The sequence below is a fragment of the Sinocyclocheilus anshuiensis genome, unplaced genomic scaffold, assembly GCF_001515605.1.
Source record: "Sinocyclocheilus anshuiensis isolate Anshui unplaced genomic scaffold, SAMN03320099.WGS_v1.1 scaffold80, whole genome shotgun sequence".
Classification (NCBI taxonomy): Eukaryota; Metazoa; Chordata; class Actinopteri; order Cypriniformes; family Cyprinidae; genus Sinocyclocheilus; species Sinocyclocheilus anshuiensis.
The window spans coordinates 1161684-1183524 of record NW_015554102.1 but is presented as its reverse complement, the minus strand read 5'-3'; the positions used below and the strand labels follow the sequence as shown (position 1 = coordinate 1183524).

Genomic DNA, 21841 nt, shown 5'->3' with positions numbered 1-21841 from the left:
ACGTTAATGGGGTCGTTTTTCAACCCGCGGACATGAAAAACAACCTGCGGCAACAGTGTTAAAGCAGTCCAATTCTGCGGGAAAACCGCGGACTTGGCAACACTGGAAGAGGATAGCTTCGTTTAGCGCATCAAGAACCGGGTTGACCGGGTACTCGGTACCACCGGTACTTAAGAAAACCTGGTACCGTAACGTTTTCATTTTTTTAGTACCAACTTGGTACCGAAATACCGGGTCTTTTGACAACACTAGGTGGTCGGCTAGCAGATTTTTTTCATGAAAATCCTGGAAAACAGCTTCCACTGCTCCCTTTCAGCTGCTGGGTTAATAAGGACAGGTTCTATCAGATTCTCTTAATGTCCCGATCTGTCCCGGCTCTGCGGTCCTGTGTGAATCTGGTCCGCTGCCAGGCCCGCCCTCAACTGAATTAGCCAACACATTTCGGTTAGATGTCAGCAGTAATCTATTCTGAGTCGACTGAAATCGCTTCATAGAAATATCACCTGGATGCAGCTGCTCACAAAATATAAAAAAGGATTAAACAGATTAAAAACCTGAGAGAGAGAGTAAAATTGTTTGTTTGTTTGTTTTTTTAAGACAATGGAAATGGCTAGTATTTTGAGTTTCCAGCTGATGATAACGTGCTTTGCTTTCAGACTTTTTTCCTCTTGCAGGAAACATTAAACTTCCTCTGCTCCAAACACATTAGTAAAAGACCAGCGAGATGTGGAGTTTTGACTAGAGCCCGACCGATATGGGTTTTTTTGGGGGCCGATGATATTAGGGAGTAAAAAGAGTAAAAAAAGACCGATAGGGCCCTACTAATGTAGCAAACGAATATGATAAGCTCATTGTGAGAGTAAAAGACGGGGACATTGTTGTTTATTTACTTAGCATTGAGTCTCTCCAACTAGGTGACAACGTAGCGTTAAATCACTATTCAACAGACTCAAACCACCACCACACTGCCGTCTATTGGACTGCAGAAAGATACTAACTTTTCAATCTGCTACGTTACATCTTCTGTAAAAAAAAATGTTCATATCGGCGGCATATTCACCGATACCGATATATCGGCGACAGGCTCATATCGGCCGATAATCGGGCTCTAGTTTTGACACACATTTGTCTCGTTTCTCTGTAAAGAGCCGAATCCGAACAGTGTTTTAGTTCCCACCTGGGCCTCATGAACCTTAAGAGCTGCTAGTTTTAGCTTCAGACTCTCACTTCAATGTCATTACATTCCACAGGAACATTCTGCTCTTTGTCCCGCATGTTAATGGATCTCTCAAAAGAAGGTTGAGAGGAGAGAGAGAAAGCGAGAGAGATGGAGAAAGAAAGATATAGATAGAAAGAGGAAATGGCAAAGTTATTTACAGCTGCTGGTATCGACTCCCCGTCACTAGATTTCCAACCTCTTGACATAAAGCGAACGTGCTGGAAGTGTTGCTGGACTCTTCTTTTTTCCCCCCTTTGCTCTCACCTTTCACCATAAAATAAGCTTTGTTTTTCCAGGGCACCTCTTTAGTACTGTAGGAGGACATTAAGGGGGAATTCTGTGAATGAACTGAACCCAATGATAGTGTTGTTCATTTGCACACGCTGTCTGTGATGTTTTAAATCATGATTCACATGAATTATATGCCATTGACTTAATTTGGTGCAGCAACCAGTACAGATAGCACTAGTTTCTGGGTTATGGTTGGAAAGATATAAAAGCAAGATTCTGTTTTTTGGGGCACAAAATCACAACAAAAAAAGTATCATTAAAGGAATAATTTGTAAAAATAATTTAAACACTTTTTTTTTTTTTTTTATTAAAACTAGGTAGCCAGCTTTAATAAGTACAAATATAATTCTTAATATTTCTACATTTAGATATAAAAAAATACTCAAGTGACCCACCCCAGCTTGTTACAACTTCAGGATGATCCCAGTATATTTTTGTGTTATGTTAAAGTGTAGGATTTACTAAAAAAAATAAAATTTGAAAACACTCAGTAATTGCTGGTAAATTTCACAAATAATTACAAAGAAATGGCAAATAATCTCTAGTGAAAAATAATATACTACAATGCATTTGAAATGTATTTATCTCATGCTAAGTATATTACAAATATATACAATCCTCATCAATAGTGACATTAAAACACATTTTAAGCTTAATATTAAGAAATGTACATTGTGCACAAGCAGTACTCCAAATAAAGTTTAATTATATTTTTAAATCAGTAAGTCTCAAGCGATATGCAAGTTAATGTTTATAGATTTGAACCATACTTAGTATGAAATAAATGTATTTTAAATATATTTTACTAGGGACACACTGAATTAGATTTGAAATTTTAAGTAGAAAGACTGAAATACTATTTTCTTGTAAAACATAATGAAATAATCTGTTTATTATTATTATTATTATTTACAACTTCAAAAAATAGTTTTTACAGTTACAGTTGGAGTTTGCGTTTTATTTAGATGCTAGTGAACAACATAACAGAAAAAGTGAGTTAACTATAGCACTTTTCTAAAGAAAACTGACTTAAAATTGCTTCCTCACTCTCATCTTTTGATGTTTCCCGTTCGTACGCCCTGATTCTCAGAGAAGACAGTGGCTAAATTATTTACTGCTCACTGTACTTTCCATAGACGGTCAATATCCAGACAGAAAGAAAGCGAGAAAGAAAGGACACACTGACACTTGTCTGAATGCACCACACCAGGACAGACACAGAGACAGGACAAACACACTCACACATTCAGTCTCTTGGGTTTCAAGTCGTGATGCTGAAATGTTTTGACAGCAGGTTGCTGTTTAATTACAGAGCTGTACTCTCAATACCTGTCTACAGTCAGGTTGTGTGTATTTTTGGGTTTTCCATCTATATAGTTTATAGTTTGTTAAGGGCTCAGGCTGTCAGTAATTAGAAAGTGCGTTGATTACAGCATGGGTCAGGTTTGGTGGTCTTTGTGTGAACCAAATTTCCCCACAATGATAGTCTGAAATCATCTACATTGACAAAATTGTGTTTACTTTCCTTATACACATTACTGGTCTTAAACAAATCACCATTATACATTATTTGAAATATAAAAAGTTTATCAAAATCAAAATAACTTGCTCAACCTCTAAGACAAGTTTCCTTTTTGGCTAAAATCACAAAACCATATATTTTTCAACTGCTCCCTTCCAATAACCATAATATAGAGACTTTACAAGACAAAATAAAGTCCTGTCCTAGATTAATTCACACTAAATATCACTGAAATGTCACATTATAAAAACAACAAAGTTTGCTAATGCCATTTTGGTTGGCTTTAATAAATAGACTAAATTATGGCTTAATTCAATTTTTTTTTTTTAAATGTTTCCGTAGGGCTACTTGTAGCTGTGATGTTAAAAAAAAAAAAAAAATTGCAAAAATAATTATGAAAAAAAAAACAAATGAAAGTCCCTACCATGATATACGTGTCAGTTTTTTCTTCGGCACTCACATTGTCGTACTAGAACACTGCAGATGAGATCAACTGCTGAACTAGTACAGTGTGAAGAGCTGTAGTCAATGATAGAGGACTGATGGAACGCTAATGGCACTAGACATTTTTCATATTACACTTAACTTAAAACACAAATCTGTCTGGGTCACATCCCACCCAGTCATCAGAATCAACAGTTCTTGTCCATTATAGGTGTAGAATAATTTCTAAAGCACTAGTGTCATCAAACAAACCTGCAGAAATAATTACCATTTCAAACAGCTTTCCTCAGGATTTTTGCAATGTTAAAATACCAGAGGTAGACAATGTAAAAAATTTAATGCATAATCTTGTATACACTACCATTGTTCATATTCATTGTAACATTCAATGAGTACGTTTACATGGACAACAATAATCCGATTAAGAGAATACTCTGATTAAGAATCTACCATGTAAACAGAGATTTTTGATTACCTTAATCCGGCTAAAGTCATATTCGAAGTAAACAGAAATCAAATTAATGTGGAGTATTCCTATTTTAGTCGCATTACTGAAGTGCAGTATAGACATGTACACACCTTAATCACATTATTACCGTCGTCGTGCATTTTGTGACAGGATACACACACACGCCGCATTTTGCGACAGGATACACACACGGCAGTGCTCAACCGTTTGACGGCAAATAAAAGAGCTTCAACACCGCCATCGTCTGTATGCACGTACAAATAATCAACTGCACTTGAAGTTTTCATAAAATTAAAAATGAAACACCCAAAACTGTACATGGCATCATAACGAAGACGAACTATGTTTATACGTGAAACTGCGGAGGGGACGTCGGATGGCGTCACGTGGGACATAATGACGTGTGTCATTAATCGAACTATGTACTATAACATGTAAAACGGGAACATGAAAGGAATATTCTAAAAACAACTCATGTAAACACCATAATCATAATATTGGCTAATTTAGAATAAGGTAAATAATTCGATTACTGATGTCCATGTAAACGTAGTCATTGTTAGTTCAATGCTAATGCAATTAAGTAATGTTAATGAATGGGACTTTACTGTAATGTGTTATTTATGATTGTACAGTATGTATATTCACAAATAGCATCAGCGAACTGTGTTTGCATTTGACGTCTCAGGTATGTGTTCTGCTGGGCTTCTGAAGGTCAGTTTTATGAGGGAGGAGTTTTTTTTTTTACACACAAGAGTGGCTCCTCACTGGGCTCTGATCCTGCTGTGGCCTCTACGCCACAGGTGTGGCTGCTCTTTGTTGCATTATTAAAACCACATTCATGCTCCCTCTTTCTCTTTCTTTCTTCCTGTCTCTCTCTATCAGTCGGGATCACAGACAGGGACATCAATGAACAGAGGGCAGAGAGGGGAAAAAGTGGATGTGTTTGTGTGTTCAAGAGACTCCTTGTCCAATTGATTAGCTTTCAGTCACACACAAGCCTGGAAGAGGTATTGGAACAGAAAAAATAACATTGTGAATGATCTTTAAAAGGATGAACAGAGACAGATTTTCTCTCCCTTCATCACAGACTCGCAGGGTCTCATACATGAAACTTGTGGTTATTGGTGATTAGTGTGAGAAACCAGGGTTTAACTGGTTCCCATTGTCATTTCACAGTCAAACATCATGAAGATGTCCACTATTTTGGATCACTTGACTTTGAAGTTGACCATCTCCACTATTATTAGATAACATGCATTTTTGTTATTATATACATTTATTGGGGGGGTGTTGGATTGACATAAGTATGGAAGCCCATTTCCACCACTGAATAAAAAAAACATAAATACAAAAAAGGTACTTGCAACTTTTTATCTCACAGTTCGGACTTTTTTCTCGCAATTGCAAGATCTTTTTCAATTCTGACTTTTTTTCTCAGAATTGAGATTCTGACCTTTTTTTCAGAATTGCATGATATAAAAAAAATTGTGAGATAAAAACTAAGCTTTTTTTCTCGCAAATGCAATTGCGAATTATAAAGTCCAATTCTGAGGGGGGAAAAAAGACTGCTTTGTTCTCAGAATTGCAAGTTTATATCTCACAATTCTGACAAAGAAGTCACAATTACAACTTTATTTCTCAGAATTGCGAGTTTATATCAGACAACAACAAATTCATAACTCACAACTGCGAGTTTAAATCGTGCAATTCTAAAAAAAGTCAGAACTGCCCATTTATACCTTGCAATTCTGACTTTATAATTCACAATTGCGAGTTTATACCTCACAATTCTGAGGGAAAAATAGTCTGAATTGCAATATGTAAACTAGGAATTAACTTTTTTATTTTTTTAATCAGTGGTGGAAACAGGCTTCCACGCATAAGTACTTTGGCAAAATTAAAAAATAAATAAATTAAATAAGATTAAAAAAATAAATCACCATCATAATTCGGTAATGGTAAATATTTTAGGAAATTGGGCAACTTGACCCAGGAGTTGTCTCTCTACACTATTATTAGATAAAGTCTTTTTTTTTAAGATTAGAAAATAAGAAAAAAGAAAGAAAGATGCTGTTGACCGCACAGTTAAATATGTAAAACGGTCAATAGCAGCCTTTCACTTCTGACTGAAAAGTGCATTTTTGAGGCATTAAAGACATTAAAATGCAGACACCAGTAAGTTGGCTGCATGGACATTCTCAAGTCGAGTTTGTTTTAAATAAATCCTAAGATGTACGTTGGAAATGGTGTATACACCCTTCGCAGCCCTTTTTTATGTATCCTCAATGTTACAGTATTCATGAAGCCCCATGATTCATCTAGATCAACACCTTCCGCTTAATGTAGTCAATATAGAAGTAGAAAGACAAAAAACACACTCGTACAGAGACAGTTCTTCCCGAGCGAAGGAAACCCAGGGTGTAGGCTGACTATAGGTGAGCTGACAGAGAGGGAGACAGACAGACTTGGATAAGAACGAGGAGAAAGACAGACACAGATAAAAGGACATCAGGTGCCAGCTTGCGAACGTTGGAACGTTTTCCGTTCTGATCGATGAGAATCCATTAACGGGGCATCTGCTGTACCTTTGACTACTTTAAACACACACGTGTAGACGAATGCCTGTGGACACAGACACATCAAAGTAAGAATGAGTGAATGAAACAGGCCATCATATGGATGATGGTTGGCGTAATGAGACGAATGAGCAGGTTTCAGCTGAGGCCCCTACGGTTTAAGTCACCATGGAGACACGTATTGATTGGCCCCGGTGTTTGAGACCCTGGGTATCGGAGTCATGGTAATGATTCCAGATGTCAAGAGAAATTGTCTTTAAGGAAAACGGGAGACGGAGAGCATTCCTCTGCCCCCGTTTCTTTCACGGTTAATGTCTCAAGCAGAGGTAGAAGATCAAAGAGAGAGACAAATGTTTCTAATATACTTCCGCTTCTGAGAGCATAACACAACAGTCTTCCTTCAGTCTTATTCTGTCACCTTGGCAACTAATTGCATTGTTAAAAATTTGCATATTCAAATTCACCAAATGTATCATGCCACATTGAGAGGCTGCGACACTATGTAAGTGGGATATGTATCTTGCAGTACACCACCAAAAGGCACCTCTCCTCTACAAACTCCCTTTATGGAGCACATAAAAGGCCATTCCTCAAACATCCTGGTTTGAGGTTTGAAGTTAAAGGTGCTCCAAGTACGTTCTTCCTCATTAAGACAGTCTGATGCAAAAAGAAATGAATAGTACTCTTTTGAAACTTTCAAATTATGCAAACTTACCCACAATAAAACTTTCAAGACAGATCTACCATGAGCTCCAAGGTTTAGCGATAGTAAAGTAGATTCAAGCAGGGATATTATCATTAACTAAAAGTATTTAAACAGTTGTTAATTAAAAATTAAAGCAGAAATAAAATAAAAAATAAACATTAGATGAAAAATGTAAACAAAAATTTGAAATGTTGCCTTGGCAGCTAACTGAAATAAGTGGAAGCACTAAAATTATTAATTGGAAATATAATTAAAAACTGAAGAAAACTCAAATTTAAATAAAAAATAAATCTAAATAGTAATATTTAAAAAAAAAAAACTAAAGCAAATGACAATAACACAGAATATTCAAAATTACACTAGCATTAAAATGAGAAATAAAAATAATTAAAAGCTAATTCTATATGAAAAGTAGTAATAAAAATAATAAAAGCTATTTCCGAATAATAATTAAAATTATAAGTCTAGCAGCTACTGTCCTTCCCATAAATTATTGTGATTCATGTCAGTTTCTCTACTCTTCTCTAAACAACATATTTACTTACTTACATTTTGCAATAAGCTTCAGATATATTGTATTTTATACTATGACTTGGGGTCAACACTTTTGTATTATACCATTGGTTGTGTACCATTTGATTCAATTACATCTTTCGCAATGCTCCATAGAATACATAGTTCACTGCCTCAAAAAAGACTAACTGTACAACTGTACCTTTCTCAGATTTTTAAATACTTTTTTGCTTCAAATCAAAGTTTGCAATGTTGTGATTCATCCCAGAGTTGGTTGGTTTGGTTCACATCTGTTGAAACCCCCTGTGGAGAAAATGAATGGAAAATACTTCCTGAACCAAGCATTGGTCTGTGTTCTGTCTCAGCCTTGCAAACAGTATTTTCTTCAGGAAATACACATCTAGTTTATTCATGTTCCCATGTCGTATTTCGGCACAGGAACAGGACAACTGCGGTGCTAAAACCTTCCGCCATGACATCATCAGCCTCGGACACGTTTAATTCTGCGGGCCTGGCCGATTTTGGATCGTGTTATTGAGACCCGGTGTTAGTTCCATTGAGCCTGCCAGTTTTTCAAATATGCATGAAGGTGCACAATGTCGTAAAATGGCCAACCCTGCTGTGAATAAGTGCAATCTGACTGACCGCTGATAAGACTCTGGCAGATGACAGGTGGCTGTCATCACCAATTACATGCCAGTTTAAGAGCGCTGAAATCTGCTGCGAAACAAAGAGAAGCATCAGGTGTGCGCCAGTGCGCTAACTGCATATCTGTAGCAGTAACTGAAGCTGCTTTGATTAGGATCGATGACTGTCTGTGGTTTCATTAAAAGCCAATCAGTAAATTCGATCACTGGCTTAGAGCCGGGTGATGCTGCGCTCCTGCCTGGGTCAAAGATCAATTAGCGCTGCACATCGCTCTGGTGATTCCTGCGTTAACCCACATCTCCATTCTGACTGGCCCGAAAATGCGTGTCCTCGGATATTAGCTTCCTTTCCAGTGTTTGCTGGACCTTGTATCATTTTACTGAGACCTGCGTGTGTAACCGATCCCTCGCCAAAAAGAAACGGCATGGGTTCAGAGGGCAGCATTATTTAGCTGAGTGAAAGAAGACGAATGAATTAGTCATGATACTGCAGATCGGGACTGTGACGCAACTGCATTTGATAAGACACAGGTGCTGCCGTCAGGAGAGGAGGGTGTGGTAGCCTTGATTAGATTGACCATTTGGAGATGAGTATTGATGATATGGGTGAGGTTCTCACCTCAGAACTGGAACGGGATAGATGACAAAAACGACGGAGAGAATGTCCATTTTCAGGCATGCATGCATACAGTAAAAGAAGAGACAATTGCCACAAATTGCTAGTAAATTTCACAAGAAGCAAGCAATGCAATTAAATGTGAAATTTGAAGAAAAACTGAAATAGCTAGTACTGTTTTGTAAACGTTATCCAATAACCTTTATATACAACTTAGAAAAATCTTTTACAGTTGTTTTTTTTATTAAAATAATATCAGACATCCTTATTTTTTCCTTGTTTCATGCATAACCAAATTTACAGAGATTTGCTTAAGATCAGAGTTAAATTAGATGAGAACAAAACTTTAAAGATGGAGCTGGATAATAACAATTGTCAGTAGAGCTGCTTTATAGTCAAACTGAATTTTTGTTTTAGAATTAATGAGCTCTGCATCATCGACACTTAATGAACTGAATCATCATTGAACTGACTTGAGCTGAATAACGACACTATTGCCTTCTATAGGTCTACTTATTGTGGAATTAAGCTTAGGTCATTCTGTGTCAAATCAACCAAATTTTAGAAACTTCCCCGGCTTAAATTTTTGATTTTGTTAATATTTTTCTGAATAAATATAAACATGTTTAGTGAGGAAAGCCAAAATATTAAATGTCATGGATGTGTATTTACGGAGTAATCCACTATTTTGAGGAGGGGGGTCAAAATGACTATTTTCACCTGAGATTCAGAGCCAAATTACACGGAGGTAAAAATTACTTCAGAATGATTTAACAATTTACTCCTGGAGCCATATTTAGATCCCAGTATCTCTGGAACTGAACCATACAGGGCCTTAAAAATTAAGATGTCAAAAGGAAAGTTTGTTAAGACCCAATATCTAAAAGGACATTATCCTTATGCTTAAAACTTCCTGAGTTATAGGCATGCAAACTTTGGAGGAAAAAAACTTGAAAAGTCCCCCTAAAAATTAGTGGACTACTCAGTAAATATTAATCCACAACATTTAATATTTTGGCTTTCCTCACTATACATGTTTATCTTTCTTAAGAACTAAAATTTCACAAAATCCAAAATTTGAGCTGGGGACCTCTGGTTGAGTTGACACGGAATGACCCGCTTGCTTTTATAAAAACTATTATTGAACTAAACTTAATTAACACTTAACTAACTTGAGCTGAAAATGTCAATATTATCTTCTGTAGAGCTGCTTTATAGTTGAACGGAGTTTGCTTCATAAATAAACTTTGTAATATTCACAATGTTACTAAAACAAAAATTAACTAAATTGAGCTAAATAATGACTCTACTGTCTTTTTAGAGCTGCTTTACAGCTGAAATTGTATTCATTTCAGCATTAATACTGCTATTTTCTTGTTTATTATGTGAAGCTTCTTAAACAATCCATATTGTGTAAAGCACTATATAAATAAATGTGATTTGACTTAAAATTAGGGGGGAAAAAATAATAAAATCAATATAATATAATATGAAAAATAAATAAATCGATATTTTTACTGGGAAATAAGGCAAAAATACTGATAAAGAGGATACAGGGTTGAGTAACAGGTCAAAGTTTCATGTGGAATGTGTATTCAGCTGTGTACAGGTGTTTTTTTTTCTCATCCTGTATTGCAGACATTTTCCATTTTCCAGGATGTCACATCTGGAGTAGATTGAGAGTGTTTATGTGTGTATTTGTGTAATGGGGTGATTAAAAACTGGGGTGGTAGGTCTCCTCGACTGAGGACAGAGAAGGAAGAAAAATCATGTCTGGAGCGCGGTGGTGGAGGAGGAGTGGCCTAGTTTCTTCAGCAACCTACTTACAAACTTCAAAACTTAAGCGGGCGGTGGAATTCAGATGAGCTGATGAATCCTTCAGGAATGTTTGTGGCTGAATCTATGCCAAATGTTAGAGTGTGTGTATATGTGTGCACGTCTGAAATGAAGCCAATCGCCCCAGACACTGACACTTTACTGGATCTGAGCAGGTGGCAAGTGTAAATTTCTGGTGTGTGAGCTACCTTAGGGTTTAGATCCCTTTAGCCAGAGTATCAACATGATGAGTCTGTCAGGCCTGAGCCCAAACTTTGTTAATACCGAGCACTGAATGAATTCAGTATTTGTGCAGGGATTTTTTTGAGAACTTTCTGACGCCAAGGATCCTCAAACATGGTCCCCTTGTAAGGGGCCCCTTCCTAAAACATAAAAGCAGGTACTTATTTTTTCACACAGAATAAAACTTTATATATGAAAGTATTAAGCATAATATTATAAAGACAACATATTGATGTTAAATAACTGGCTTTGAAGATAAGGATTTTTAATTCATTAAATACACAATTTATATCTATAATAAAATACATATATATAATTCCAAGGCAGTTTTGAATGTTGCCGTTAAAAAAAAAACAGAGAGCATTATTTTTCACAAAATTGTTTGTAGACTTATTTCTCTATTAATAATAATTATACTTCAAAATATATATATGTCTGACAGACTTTCAATTGCCTACAAGCGGCCAGGTAATGTGCCTGAAGTGAATACAAACAAGCGCAACACAAAAGTCCAATACGTGTCAAAATATTGGATCTGTGCAACGAGCCTTGCGGTGTAAATGCAGCTTAATGACCTGCTACTGCCCATTATGTTGTTTACATTAATCGAGAACAATACTGATGAGAGAAAGAGAAAACCACTCACACTCACGTATGAGTCCAGAACACAACATTTAGGCCTAAAGACAATGAAAGCAGCCTCTGAAAACACAGAAAATCATAAAATTTCACTGTTTTTGGTATCAACTGCTGAAATATTGGTATCGTGACAACAACCCTACTACAGACTCTTGCTCAAAAGCTCAATAATGCATGTGAAGCCCCGCAGCTGGTCCAATTCCTCACAAAAGCGGAGGTTGTTTACGTAGAGGCGATTGGTATGAATTCAGTTTATTCAGTGGAATCCTTCTGTGCTCATACAGCAGATTTGCTGGTGAATGAACTGAGCTAATCTGCCGTCGAATTGTTGTTTCAGACATCACTGGGGCTCGTGAATTTCGGAGGGAATCGTGGCTCCAAGCGGGTCACACCGACTCACCGTGGGAGGCGGATCTGAAAGCGTGAGGGGGTGGGAAGAGGGAAAGAAAGGATTGAGGAGGATGGGACAGAGCTTGAGATGTGAGTGGGATGAGAGTTTGGGTTTGGGAGTTTGCGTGTTGTGTAACACTGCACCGCTCGCTAACTGTGAGTCTGTGGCCCGCAGCGCTAAAAGGCTATTGACACGCTCTCCATGCTAAAGACATCCCTCTCTTCATTACCACGCCAGTGGAGTCGCAGCGGCAATAAAAGCAGTCGAATCAAGCAGTCGTCAAGCATAACAGAAACTGTATGCGACTGCATACGTTAAAGAGACGCTAACGCCATGTGACGTTCAGATTCTGTCCTTTATGACAGCTGCAACAGATCCCGGAGACTCTAAAACAGAGAGTTTGGCATCAGATTTGTTCCACAATCCTCTGGTTTCTCCTTTGATATGCTATATGCAGCTTCATGGACTGACTGTTTCAAGGGCAATGAACAAATCTATAGATATGAACAGCTTGTGTAAGTTCAAGTGTTCAGCATTATATGTTTTTGCACTCTCACTCACTCGTTTGTTCTAAATCTGTCCTTTTTGCTGCACTATCATTGGCTTCAGTTCAAAATCATGAATAATGTGGCTGCTGTAACTTTGTTATAAAGACACTCTCCTTCACCTGGGTGTTTAAATGCTGATTTCTGCATCTTAAACACTGTAATACACACAGGGAGACCAATGAGGTCTATAATAGCTGGAGGGAGCCGTCCTTGGCTGTTACTCAGCAGGGGGAGGTGCAGGTGTTTTTTTTTTTTTTTACCTGAGCCATAAATGACCATTGGATTATTCACCCTGGAAATGACAGTCCTGATGACACCAACAATATAAAGATCAATAAAGACCAAATCCAATAGAGTTCAAAAGTTTGGGGTCTGTACATTTTTTTTAACTGGTAAAAAGTGACAGCAGGTCATTTATAATATTACAAATAATTTCTATTTTCGTGGATAATGGCCGACACATCGCATATATATTTAACCATAAAGCTGTATTTCTTCAAGAGTGTTGCACCTAGCCTAATTTCTATTTTTAAATAAATGCTATTCTTTCTATTCATCAAATAATCCTGAAAAATAACACAGTTTTCACAAAAATATTAAGCATCAAATCAGCACATTAGAATGATTTCTGAAGAATCATGTGACGCTGAAGACTGGCATAATTTGTGCTAAGAAATTCATCTTTGCATCATTTTTTCCATTTCAGTATATTGTAAAATATATTGAAATGGAAAACAGCTCATTTTTAATATTATTTCATAATATTACTATTTTACTGTATTTTTCATCAAATAAATGCAGCCTTGGTGAGCATTAGAGAGAAAAAGAGCTTGCCGACTGCAAGGTTTTTAACAGTAGTGTTTTTATATATGGCACAATGTCTACTACAACATAATGTTTGCAATTAATATATTGCCTACAAAAAAATAATAATATTCCATCAGTGTACTGTACACCGTTACCTTTGTGCCCCCATAATGGTGTAGTTATGGCATCTACCAGCTGGAGTCTGGACCAAACCCTATTATTGTTTTTATTTATACAGACACAATAAGCTATAATGTGAGCTACTTCTCTGTGATCCAGAGTTGGGTTTGAATCAGTCCCCTGATGTCAAGAAGAGCAGAGCTCCTTATTAGCTCTATAAATGAAAGAAAACTTCAGTGAACTCTCTGAACAAACATCTAGCTCAGTGTAGCGTGTGGATGCCTTTGCTCTGACAGTCAAAACAACCAACACTCATTTGTTTCTCTCTTTTGTTTTCACTCTTCCATTAATATTCCACTTTCAGTCAGATCCGAAGCAGATAGGAAGGTGTAGAATAAATAGATAAGCAGATATGCAGATATGGTATAAACCTCAGTAGGTGGATACACTTAAGGATCAGAGAGGAATGTAGAGAAAGCAGGAAAAAAAAAAACATTACATGTGAGAGTTTTAAAGAGAGTTTTTCTATGTGCGTGAGCTAGTATTCTGCATACTGCATTTTGATTACAATCAATACATGGCTGAGCATCTTATCGTCTAATTTATCCATTTAAGATTCAGCTGAATGAATAAAGGTCAAAGCCTTGATTACAAACACCATTAAAACTCTTGCAATGGCCTAATCAGAAACCTCAAATACTTGAAGCCAGGGCCGTTTTAACCATTGGGCTAGGCGGGGCTGAAGACCCGGGGCCCGAGCAAGGAGGGGGCCCGTGATTGGCTGTGGAGTAGATTGACTGGAGCGCAGATCGCCAAAGCCACCACGCCCCCCACTTATTTACTTTGACTTTTGAACGATATGCGTACGTATCTATCAGGTGATTACTGCCCAGTATGTCTGCATTCACCTCTATTAAATTTGTTCTGGAGTAATCTGGAAATGGTCCCGCAAAGAACAACATTCACTAAGTAAAAATGTCAGCAATTCTAAAAGAGAGAGGGGCTCAAAAAACGAAAAACTTCAAATACAAACAACATAAAAAACATGACAGCTATCAGGTTATTTTACTAAAGCTGATGATGGAGTGGAAGTTGTTGGAACAGCAAGTGAAAAAGGCACACGGAGCAGATAAAAACAGTGTCATCGTCCACACAGATTTTAGGTTAGTTTGATTACTAATTGGATTTATATTGTTTTTTGTGTTTGAACAAACTATATTCATTTAAGGTTTGGGAGATAATCCGGAAGAAATATATCAATCGTTGATTGAAGCGCGTCATGATGTAGTCTAAGCTTATCATTTCAAGGCGTTTTAAGCAGGGTTTAAAACAAATGGTTTATACTGTTTCCTTTTTATATTTTTTTTATACAGTGAAGACTATTCAGTCTATTTGCACATTTTCTTTGTACAATATATTTATTATTCAGTGCTTTAAGTTTTTCAAGTAGGCTTGGAAAAAAAAATAATACTTTTATTTTTCAAAATAAGCAGAAAATAGTACAAACTTTGCTAAAGTGATTGTTTTGAACAAGTATTAACTTAGACATTATTAAAAAAAAAACATTATTTTAGCTGAAGTATTTGTATAAATACCGTATATATATATCATTATTGTGATGGGGGGCCCTGCAGTAAGTCATAGCCCCGGGGCCCAGTGCGGTCTTAATGCGGCCCTGCTTGAAGCGTCTGTATTAAGCGAGACATGGAAGGAACGGCGTACACAAGCGCATCAGCCGCGAGAGCCTGCACGTCTATTTTTCACATCAAAGCGCATTTGCTTTGAGCATATGCACTCATACACAATGGCTTGCAAAAGCATTGAAACCCTTAACCAATTTTCTCATTTAGCTGAATTACAAATGCCTCTTTGAAATGCAGTTCTCTGTGATATTATTTCTGAGCAATGAAATTCAAAATTAACTACTTTAATATGACATTTATTTATGTTAAAAAATATGCTACTGAAATAAAAACTGAATTTTGCTGTCTGTGTTAACGTACCCAATCCCAGCTTTTGAATATTTCATACAGACACCATTTCAAGCAATTACGGCTTTTGTCTTTTGGGGTAAACACACCGTTCAGGTGCGATTCTTCTCTCAAACAGTGATTCGCTCCAGGTTGTTCAGGTCCAAAATACACTTCCTGATAATTTGGAAAAGTACTAGGCACACAGGCACACACATTCGTCTTCTTAGATCAAAGCAGAATGAGAATACATGGGGCCATTTAGAAGTAAGCCGTAATCCTTAACTCAGTCCAGAGGGAGCTTTTGTTTGGCCTATAGTTTGTGTAGTCAGCGCTGTTAAGCCCTCTATCCTGCTGGGTGTTTAGTGGTGTCTTTTTTGTGTGTATCATCTCTGTGTTCCATATTGTATTGTGTTCTTCTATATTGCATATGTAAAGTGTAAATTAGTTTAGATTATATAACACACTGCGAGATCTCTCGCTCAGAAATATTCCCACGTGGGCACGGTCCAGTCCTCTTAGAATGACACTCTAATCGACTCTTGAAATTAGTTTGGGAAAGTGTTAAATGAGCCTCCAAAAATAAGACAAATAATGGCACAGATTTGTGAATAAGCCTTTTCTTTGTCCTAGTGTTGACAAAGAGTTATTTGAATCATTCCTCATCAGCCTACAGCGATTAACCTGTTCAACTGTCAGACTGGAGGGCTTTTATGTGAATGTGTACAGTAGCACCCTTATGTAAAGGGATATTCCAAGTTCAATTCGAGTTATATTCAATCAACATCACTTGTGGCATAATGTTGATAACCACAAAAATTTATTTAGGCTTGTCCCTCCTTTTCTTTAAAAAAGCAAAAAATCTGGGTTAACAGTAAGTCAGTTACAGTGGAAATAAATGGGGCCAATATGTGAGGTTAAAATATTGTTTTAATAGTAAATCCACATAATGTAAACAATTACTATGTTGAGATTATTTTGTATAAATGTTTAATTTACAACTTGCTATGGCAGCATAACTTCTAAAATGTCCATAAAAATGCCAAGAATGTCTTTACAGCTCAAATAATATACAGAAGAATAATTTATATAAGAATCTTAATGTTAGATTTTACCAAATTGTAAGCTTCACATTTCTGCTTTTAAAATCCTCCAAAAATGCCCTCAATTCACTCCCATTTCATTGTCATTTGAGCTTAACTTGTATTGAACCCTGAATATCTCCTTCACTACTTTAACAACCCACAACAGCATTGCCCCCTAATGAGCTATTCTTATTATTTGAGACATTTAAATTCCACCTTTAGTGTCTCTTTACAAATTCTCGGCTGGCTGCATGTTTTTTGATTGTGTTTGTTTGAATTGTGCCTCACTTGCACCAAATTAATTTAATGAAGGAACAGGATTATCCATTGTTAATTAAATCCTCACTGGTAGTCACTGCATGGACTTGGATTAGCTGAAAAGAAAACTGTTTTAATTCTGAGCATTTGTACATATGCATTTAAAACAATGAATATATGTAAATTATGGTTTACATTGTTTCCATTCCACCAGGCGTCTGTCTTATTTTCTTGTTCGCTTTGTGGCAGTATTCTGTCAGTATCCAGTCTGTAGCTTTTTGAATTAATGTCTTCCTTTTTGCTAAAGCCACCTTGAACCATCCAATTTGTTTGAATAGATATTTGGTCAGCCACTTTCTTATCTTAAAAAAAAAAACGTCCATCCACTCCTCACTGCCTTAATTCAGATGGCAGGCCATCACACTAGCTGAGGAAGATCTACAGTGGTGCGTGTAATTGTATTTTCATTTTAAATAACTGTATCGAATTGTATTTGATGTCCTTGGAGTAGCCAGAGCATTGGATTGAGGGATTTAAATGCTCTAATTTAAACATCTTAAATGACTTTTTCATTCTCTGCTTGCTTTTGCTCCTGTTCCGTTCAGTTCATCCCATTTTTAAAAGAGGTTCACAGCATGCTGATAATATTGGCCTCATCTTGAAGGACATGTTATCCATCTATACTCCACTCTCATTAGACAAAGATTTTGTTTGTAAACAAATGGCTTTGGGACAGACAGAACAATTCAGCTGACAAACAAATGACTCTGCACACAAACAGCTTTCAAATTAAATAACGTTCCAAACAAATAGCTTTTGAAATAAAACACTTCCCAAACAAATTGATCTCTAAATAAAAAGACTTTCCAAACAATGGCTTACTAAATAAAAAAAACAAACTCTCAAAACAAACTTTCTCCAAACAAACCATTTTCAATACTCTCCAAACAAATCGTTTAGTAAATAAAAGACTTTCCAAATCATTGTCAAAATAAAGGACTTTCCAAACAAACAGCTTTGCAGACTAATGGCTCTTTAAACAAATGGATATTCCAATAAAAGCATCATCCCACTCACGCCTCTGTCACCTCCTGTTTCAATAATAATTCATTGCATTTAAAATCTGGCACCTCTAATGTCAGTATCACACTAATTAGGTGGCATGTGGAAGTGCCAATCTTCAGTAAAACCATATGAATATATTTAGTCAGAGTTTGTGATTATTCATTACATTTGGAGGAATGCAATAATACAAACAGATGGAATATAATTAGTATGAGGAGCTACAGTTGTGTAGGTGTGATATCATGTATCTGTCCGTTTTTTTATTGCTGCTAGGCTGTTAAACAAGAAAGAACATGTGTAAAAGCCGCTTGTGCATATTTCAGTGACTAATGTCTCTATTTCTTGCTCTTTCTCTGCAGGTACGGAGACATGGTCCCTAAGACCATAGCAGGAAAGGTCTTTGGCTCCATCTGTTCTCTCAGTGGGGTGTTGGTCATCGCTCTGCCTGTTCCCGTCATTGTTTCCAACTTCAGCCGCATCTACCATCAGAACCAGAGAGCTGACAAGCGTCGGGCTCAGAAAGTTCAGGTCAGTGGGGCTCAAAACTCCCTGAGGGGCATTGATTCCTCTGACCGAAACTGCTTTGGCTGAGAAGCAGGTCACTAATGTTTACCTCGGAGTAATGCTCCTGTTAAATTACATCATATCCTTTTCCATCTTATGATTAAATAAAGATAAGTGATTGTCTTAGGGTCCCGAGAGCAGTTTTGAAAGCTACTAGTCTAGGACGGAGAAATTACATGGGGTTTGTGGGTAAAATCAGGTGACAGATGTCATTCCCCTGTGGCGGCATGGTAAAGTGATAGTATCAGACGGTAATGCTATGACACTCTAAAATACACTACCATTCAAATGTTTGGGGTCACTAAGGACGGATACATTAAATCGATCAAAAGTGACATTAAAAACATTTTGAACTTTCTATTCATCAAAGAATCTCCACAAAAACCCCCTGCTTTCAACACTGAAAACAATAAGAAGCAAATCAGCATATTAGAATAATTTTTGAAGGATCATGTGACACTGAAGGCTGCAGTAATTGCTGCTGAAAATTCAGCTTTGCCATCTCAGAAATAAATTGCATTATAAAAGATATTACAATAGATAATTTATTTTAAATTGTAATAATATTTCACAACATCACCAATTTAAATACAGGAGACCTCTTCCAAAAACATTTGAAAAAATCATACCAACCCAAAAATTTTGCACGCTAGTGTATATCCGCATGGTACTGAATGATTACCATATTCATTTACTATGGTATTTACCAAGGTAGATCAAAAATATAATGGTACTACCAAGGCCTTTTTTTTTATTGTTGCCAGGACACTGATGTTCTTATACCTGCTTCACAATAAAATACATAATCCCTCACAGAAAATCCCAAATCTACTTTTATAGCTTTGATAGTCTGAGCAGCTATGGCGGGTTGTAGGGGAATGTCTTCTCTCGCAATCGCCTGTTGTCTTACCACCGGTGTTTTATAGCTCTTTTTGTCTTTTCTCAGTTGATATTCACTCAGCCATATTACTGCTCTTTTCCCTTGTCTGATGAATAAGGTTATTAAACTTGTTTGTTTCCGGGTGCATGAAGGATAATAGTACTACTCCGCCATACTTTTCCGTCCTCGTACGAAATAACACCTCAAACAAACAGCCTTAATGTTAAATTAAGCCTTTCTTTTCTCCCCAGGGGAATGAAGGGATGACCTGTCACTCGTTTAATGGCAGCATGGCGTCAAAAGATTGAGTCTAGACTCTGAATGAGATCCCAGCAGGGTTACATGCCCTGCGTCTATCCATCTATCACTCCATCCCTCCCTGTCCTCCTCCGAAACGTCTCTATATCTCTCTCTGAAGGTTATTTAGTTTGGGCGTAATTATCTGTTAAATCACCACGGGCCTCTCAGCTTGCTTTTGCTATGCTAATAATTGCGAATGTTACTGGAGATTAGCTTGATCACAGAAAAACAACACCAAGCCAACTCCTATGACATCCCGCGTGTGTGGAGAGAGAGAGAGGCGTCAGCTCCTGCACTCAGCGGTATGTTATGCTCACAGTCATGGATTTAATATATGCTAATGAGGAATTAATGTATGCTAAGGTTTTGGCTGGGCTTACAGGGCCACATTGTCTCCGCAGGCAAGATTCCCAGTGGCTTTAGCATTTTACTTAGTATTCATTTAAACTTTATCCAGTATGGCAGATTATTACCCAGAATTCTTTGCATTCCCATTGCCGCAGTGCCCGGTCTGCACATTATCTCAGCTTGGATCAGCCTAAACGGAGTTTTAATGTGAAATATCCATCGCCAAACATTTTCTGTCCTTTTCTCTGCACAGATGCAGGGGATGTGAGTTCAGTTTCAAGTCCAAACTAAAGCTGCCAGATGCGACCAAACCTCTTAGGACCATCTTAAAAAATGTGTTCTGTGTGTGTGGGTGGGTGTTTAAACACATCCCATGGTTAACTAATAAAAGAGTGGCCTAAGTGCACAAACCTGCCTCGAGCCCCGAGTTAACCTCCACCACAGGAACAGCTGTGCTTACTGTCCAAAGGACATGTGAGAGAGACAGAGAAAGACATGGAGAGGGAAAGAGAGCCAGAAGGGATGTTCATCCTAATGACAGTCCTTCCACAAATAGCTCGCCCAGACGATACCTGTGGGGAGGGGTTTGTTTATTTCAGCAGTCACTTTTGGGAGGTGACCTTCGTCCTTCTCACCTGTCGTCCAGTAGCCAAAAAAACAGCATGGTACTGCACCAAAACCATGTATCAGTATTAATAAACCAAGTCACTAGACCATTATTACTGAAACATCCTCAAACTTTAATATTACAGATCTCATATTACTGGATGCACTCTAGATTCATCCCAATCCGTATGTGATGAACTGAAGAACTGAATTAGCTCTCCTAATCATGTGCAGCAGTTAAACAAAATATGCACATGTGGGGGTGTTAGAAGTGCATTTATATATGTTTACTATTACCATCTACTAATTGTTATGGCAGGACTTCGAGGTCTTTGCAAACATTTACTGACCTATAATAGCATCACAATAATAACAACATCAGCAATTACATTTTTGGGTCACAATCTGGGCCAGATTTAAACCCACAAGGCTCCAAATGTCCAAATTACAATTCAAACAACTATGTGTCTACAAAAGAAAGTCAGCCATATAGGTTTGGAATGCCTTGAAGGTGAGTAAATGATGTCAAAATATTATTGCATATTAGTACCTGTTGAAAGGGCACTGCCCCAGTGACTGCGTTTTTTTTTTTTAGAGTTTTTCCTAATTTACTCACCCTAAATGTCATTCCAAATCTATATAACTTTTTTTCTGAGAGTGCAATAAATAATGAAATAAAAATTCCCCCCAAAAAATGATGGATTGGCCATTAGAATATAAATAAAATAGAGTGCGCAAATGTTAGAGTGTCAAGTTTTTTAATAAAAAAAAACAAGCAGATAAAATTAGAAGTAGCATTAGAATAGAGAGTGCTAGAGTTAGAGGGTCAAATGAAGATGAAAGAGATGTGTTTTCAGCCGTTTCTTGAAAATATTAAGGACTCAGCTGCTTGGATTGAGCTGGGCAGGTCATTCCACCAGGAGGGAACAGTTAATGTAGAAGTCCATGAAAGTTTTATCATAGGTAGAATGCAAAATGTTTCAATACAAGCATTTCAGTCAAATGTAATTCATGCAATATTTCAAACCTTTAACCTACTTGGGAAAATCAACCCATGGCAACAGTTTAAAAGTAGCCCAATTCTGTGGAAAAAACGCGGACTTGGCAACTCTGCATCCAACAAGAGCTGCAGGAGTCATATTTGACTGATCACAGGTTGAGAATAAGGAGAGATAACTGACAAGACCATGCTGGAG

At 37.1% G+C, this 21841-nt stretch overlaps 1 protein-coding gene across 3 annotated transcripts in view; it reads left to right on the top strand.

The window, feature by feature from the left end:
* The window catches only part of LOC107669639 (potassium voltage-gated channel subfamily D member 3-like), a 125842-nt gene that overhangs the window by 76230 nt on the left and 27771 nt on the right, over positions 1–21841 (top strand). For all 3 annotated transcript variants that reach the window (XM_016461961.1, XM_016461960.1, XM_016461959.1), the window contains exon 2: positions 18307–18475. In XM_016461961.1, the coding sequence (XP_016317447.1) occupies positions 18307–18475 (169 nt within the window). The remainder of the gene's footprint in view (positions 1–18306; positions 18476–21841) is intronic.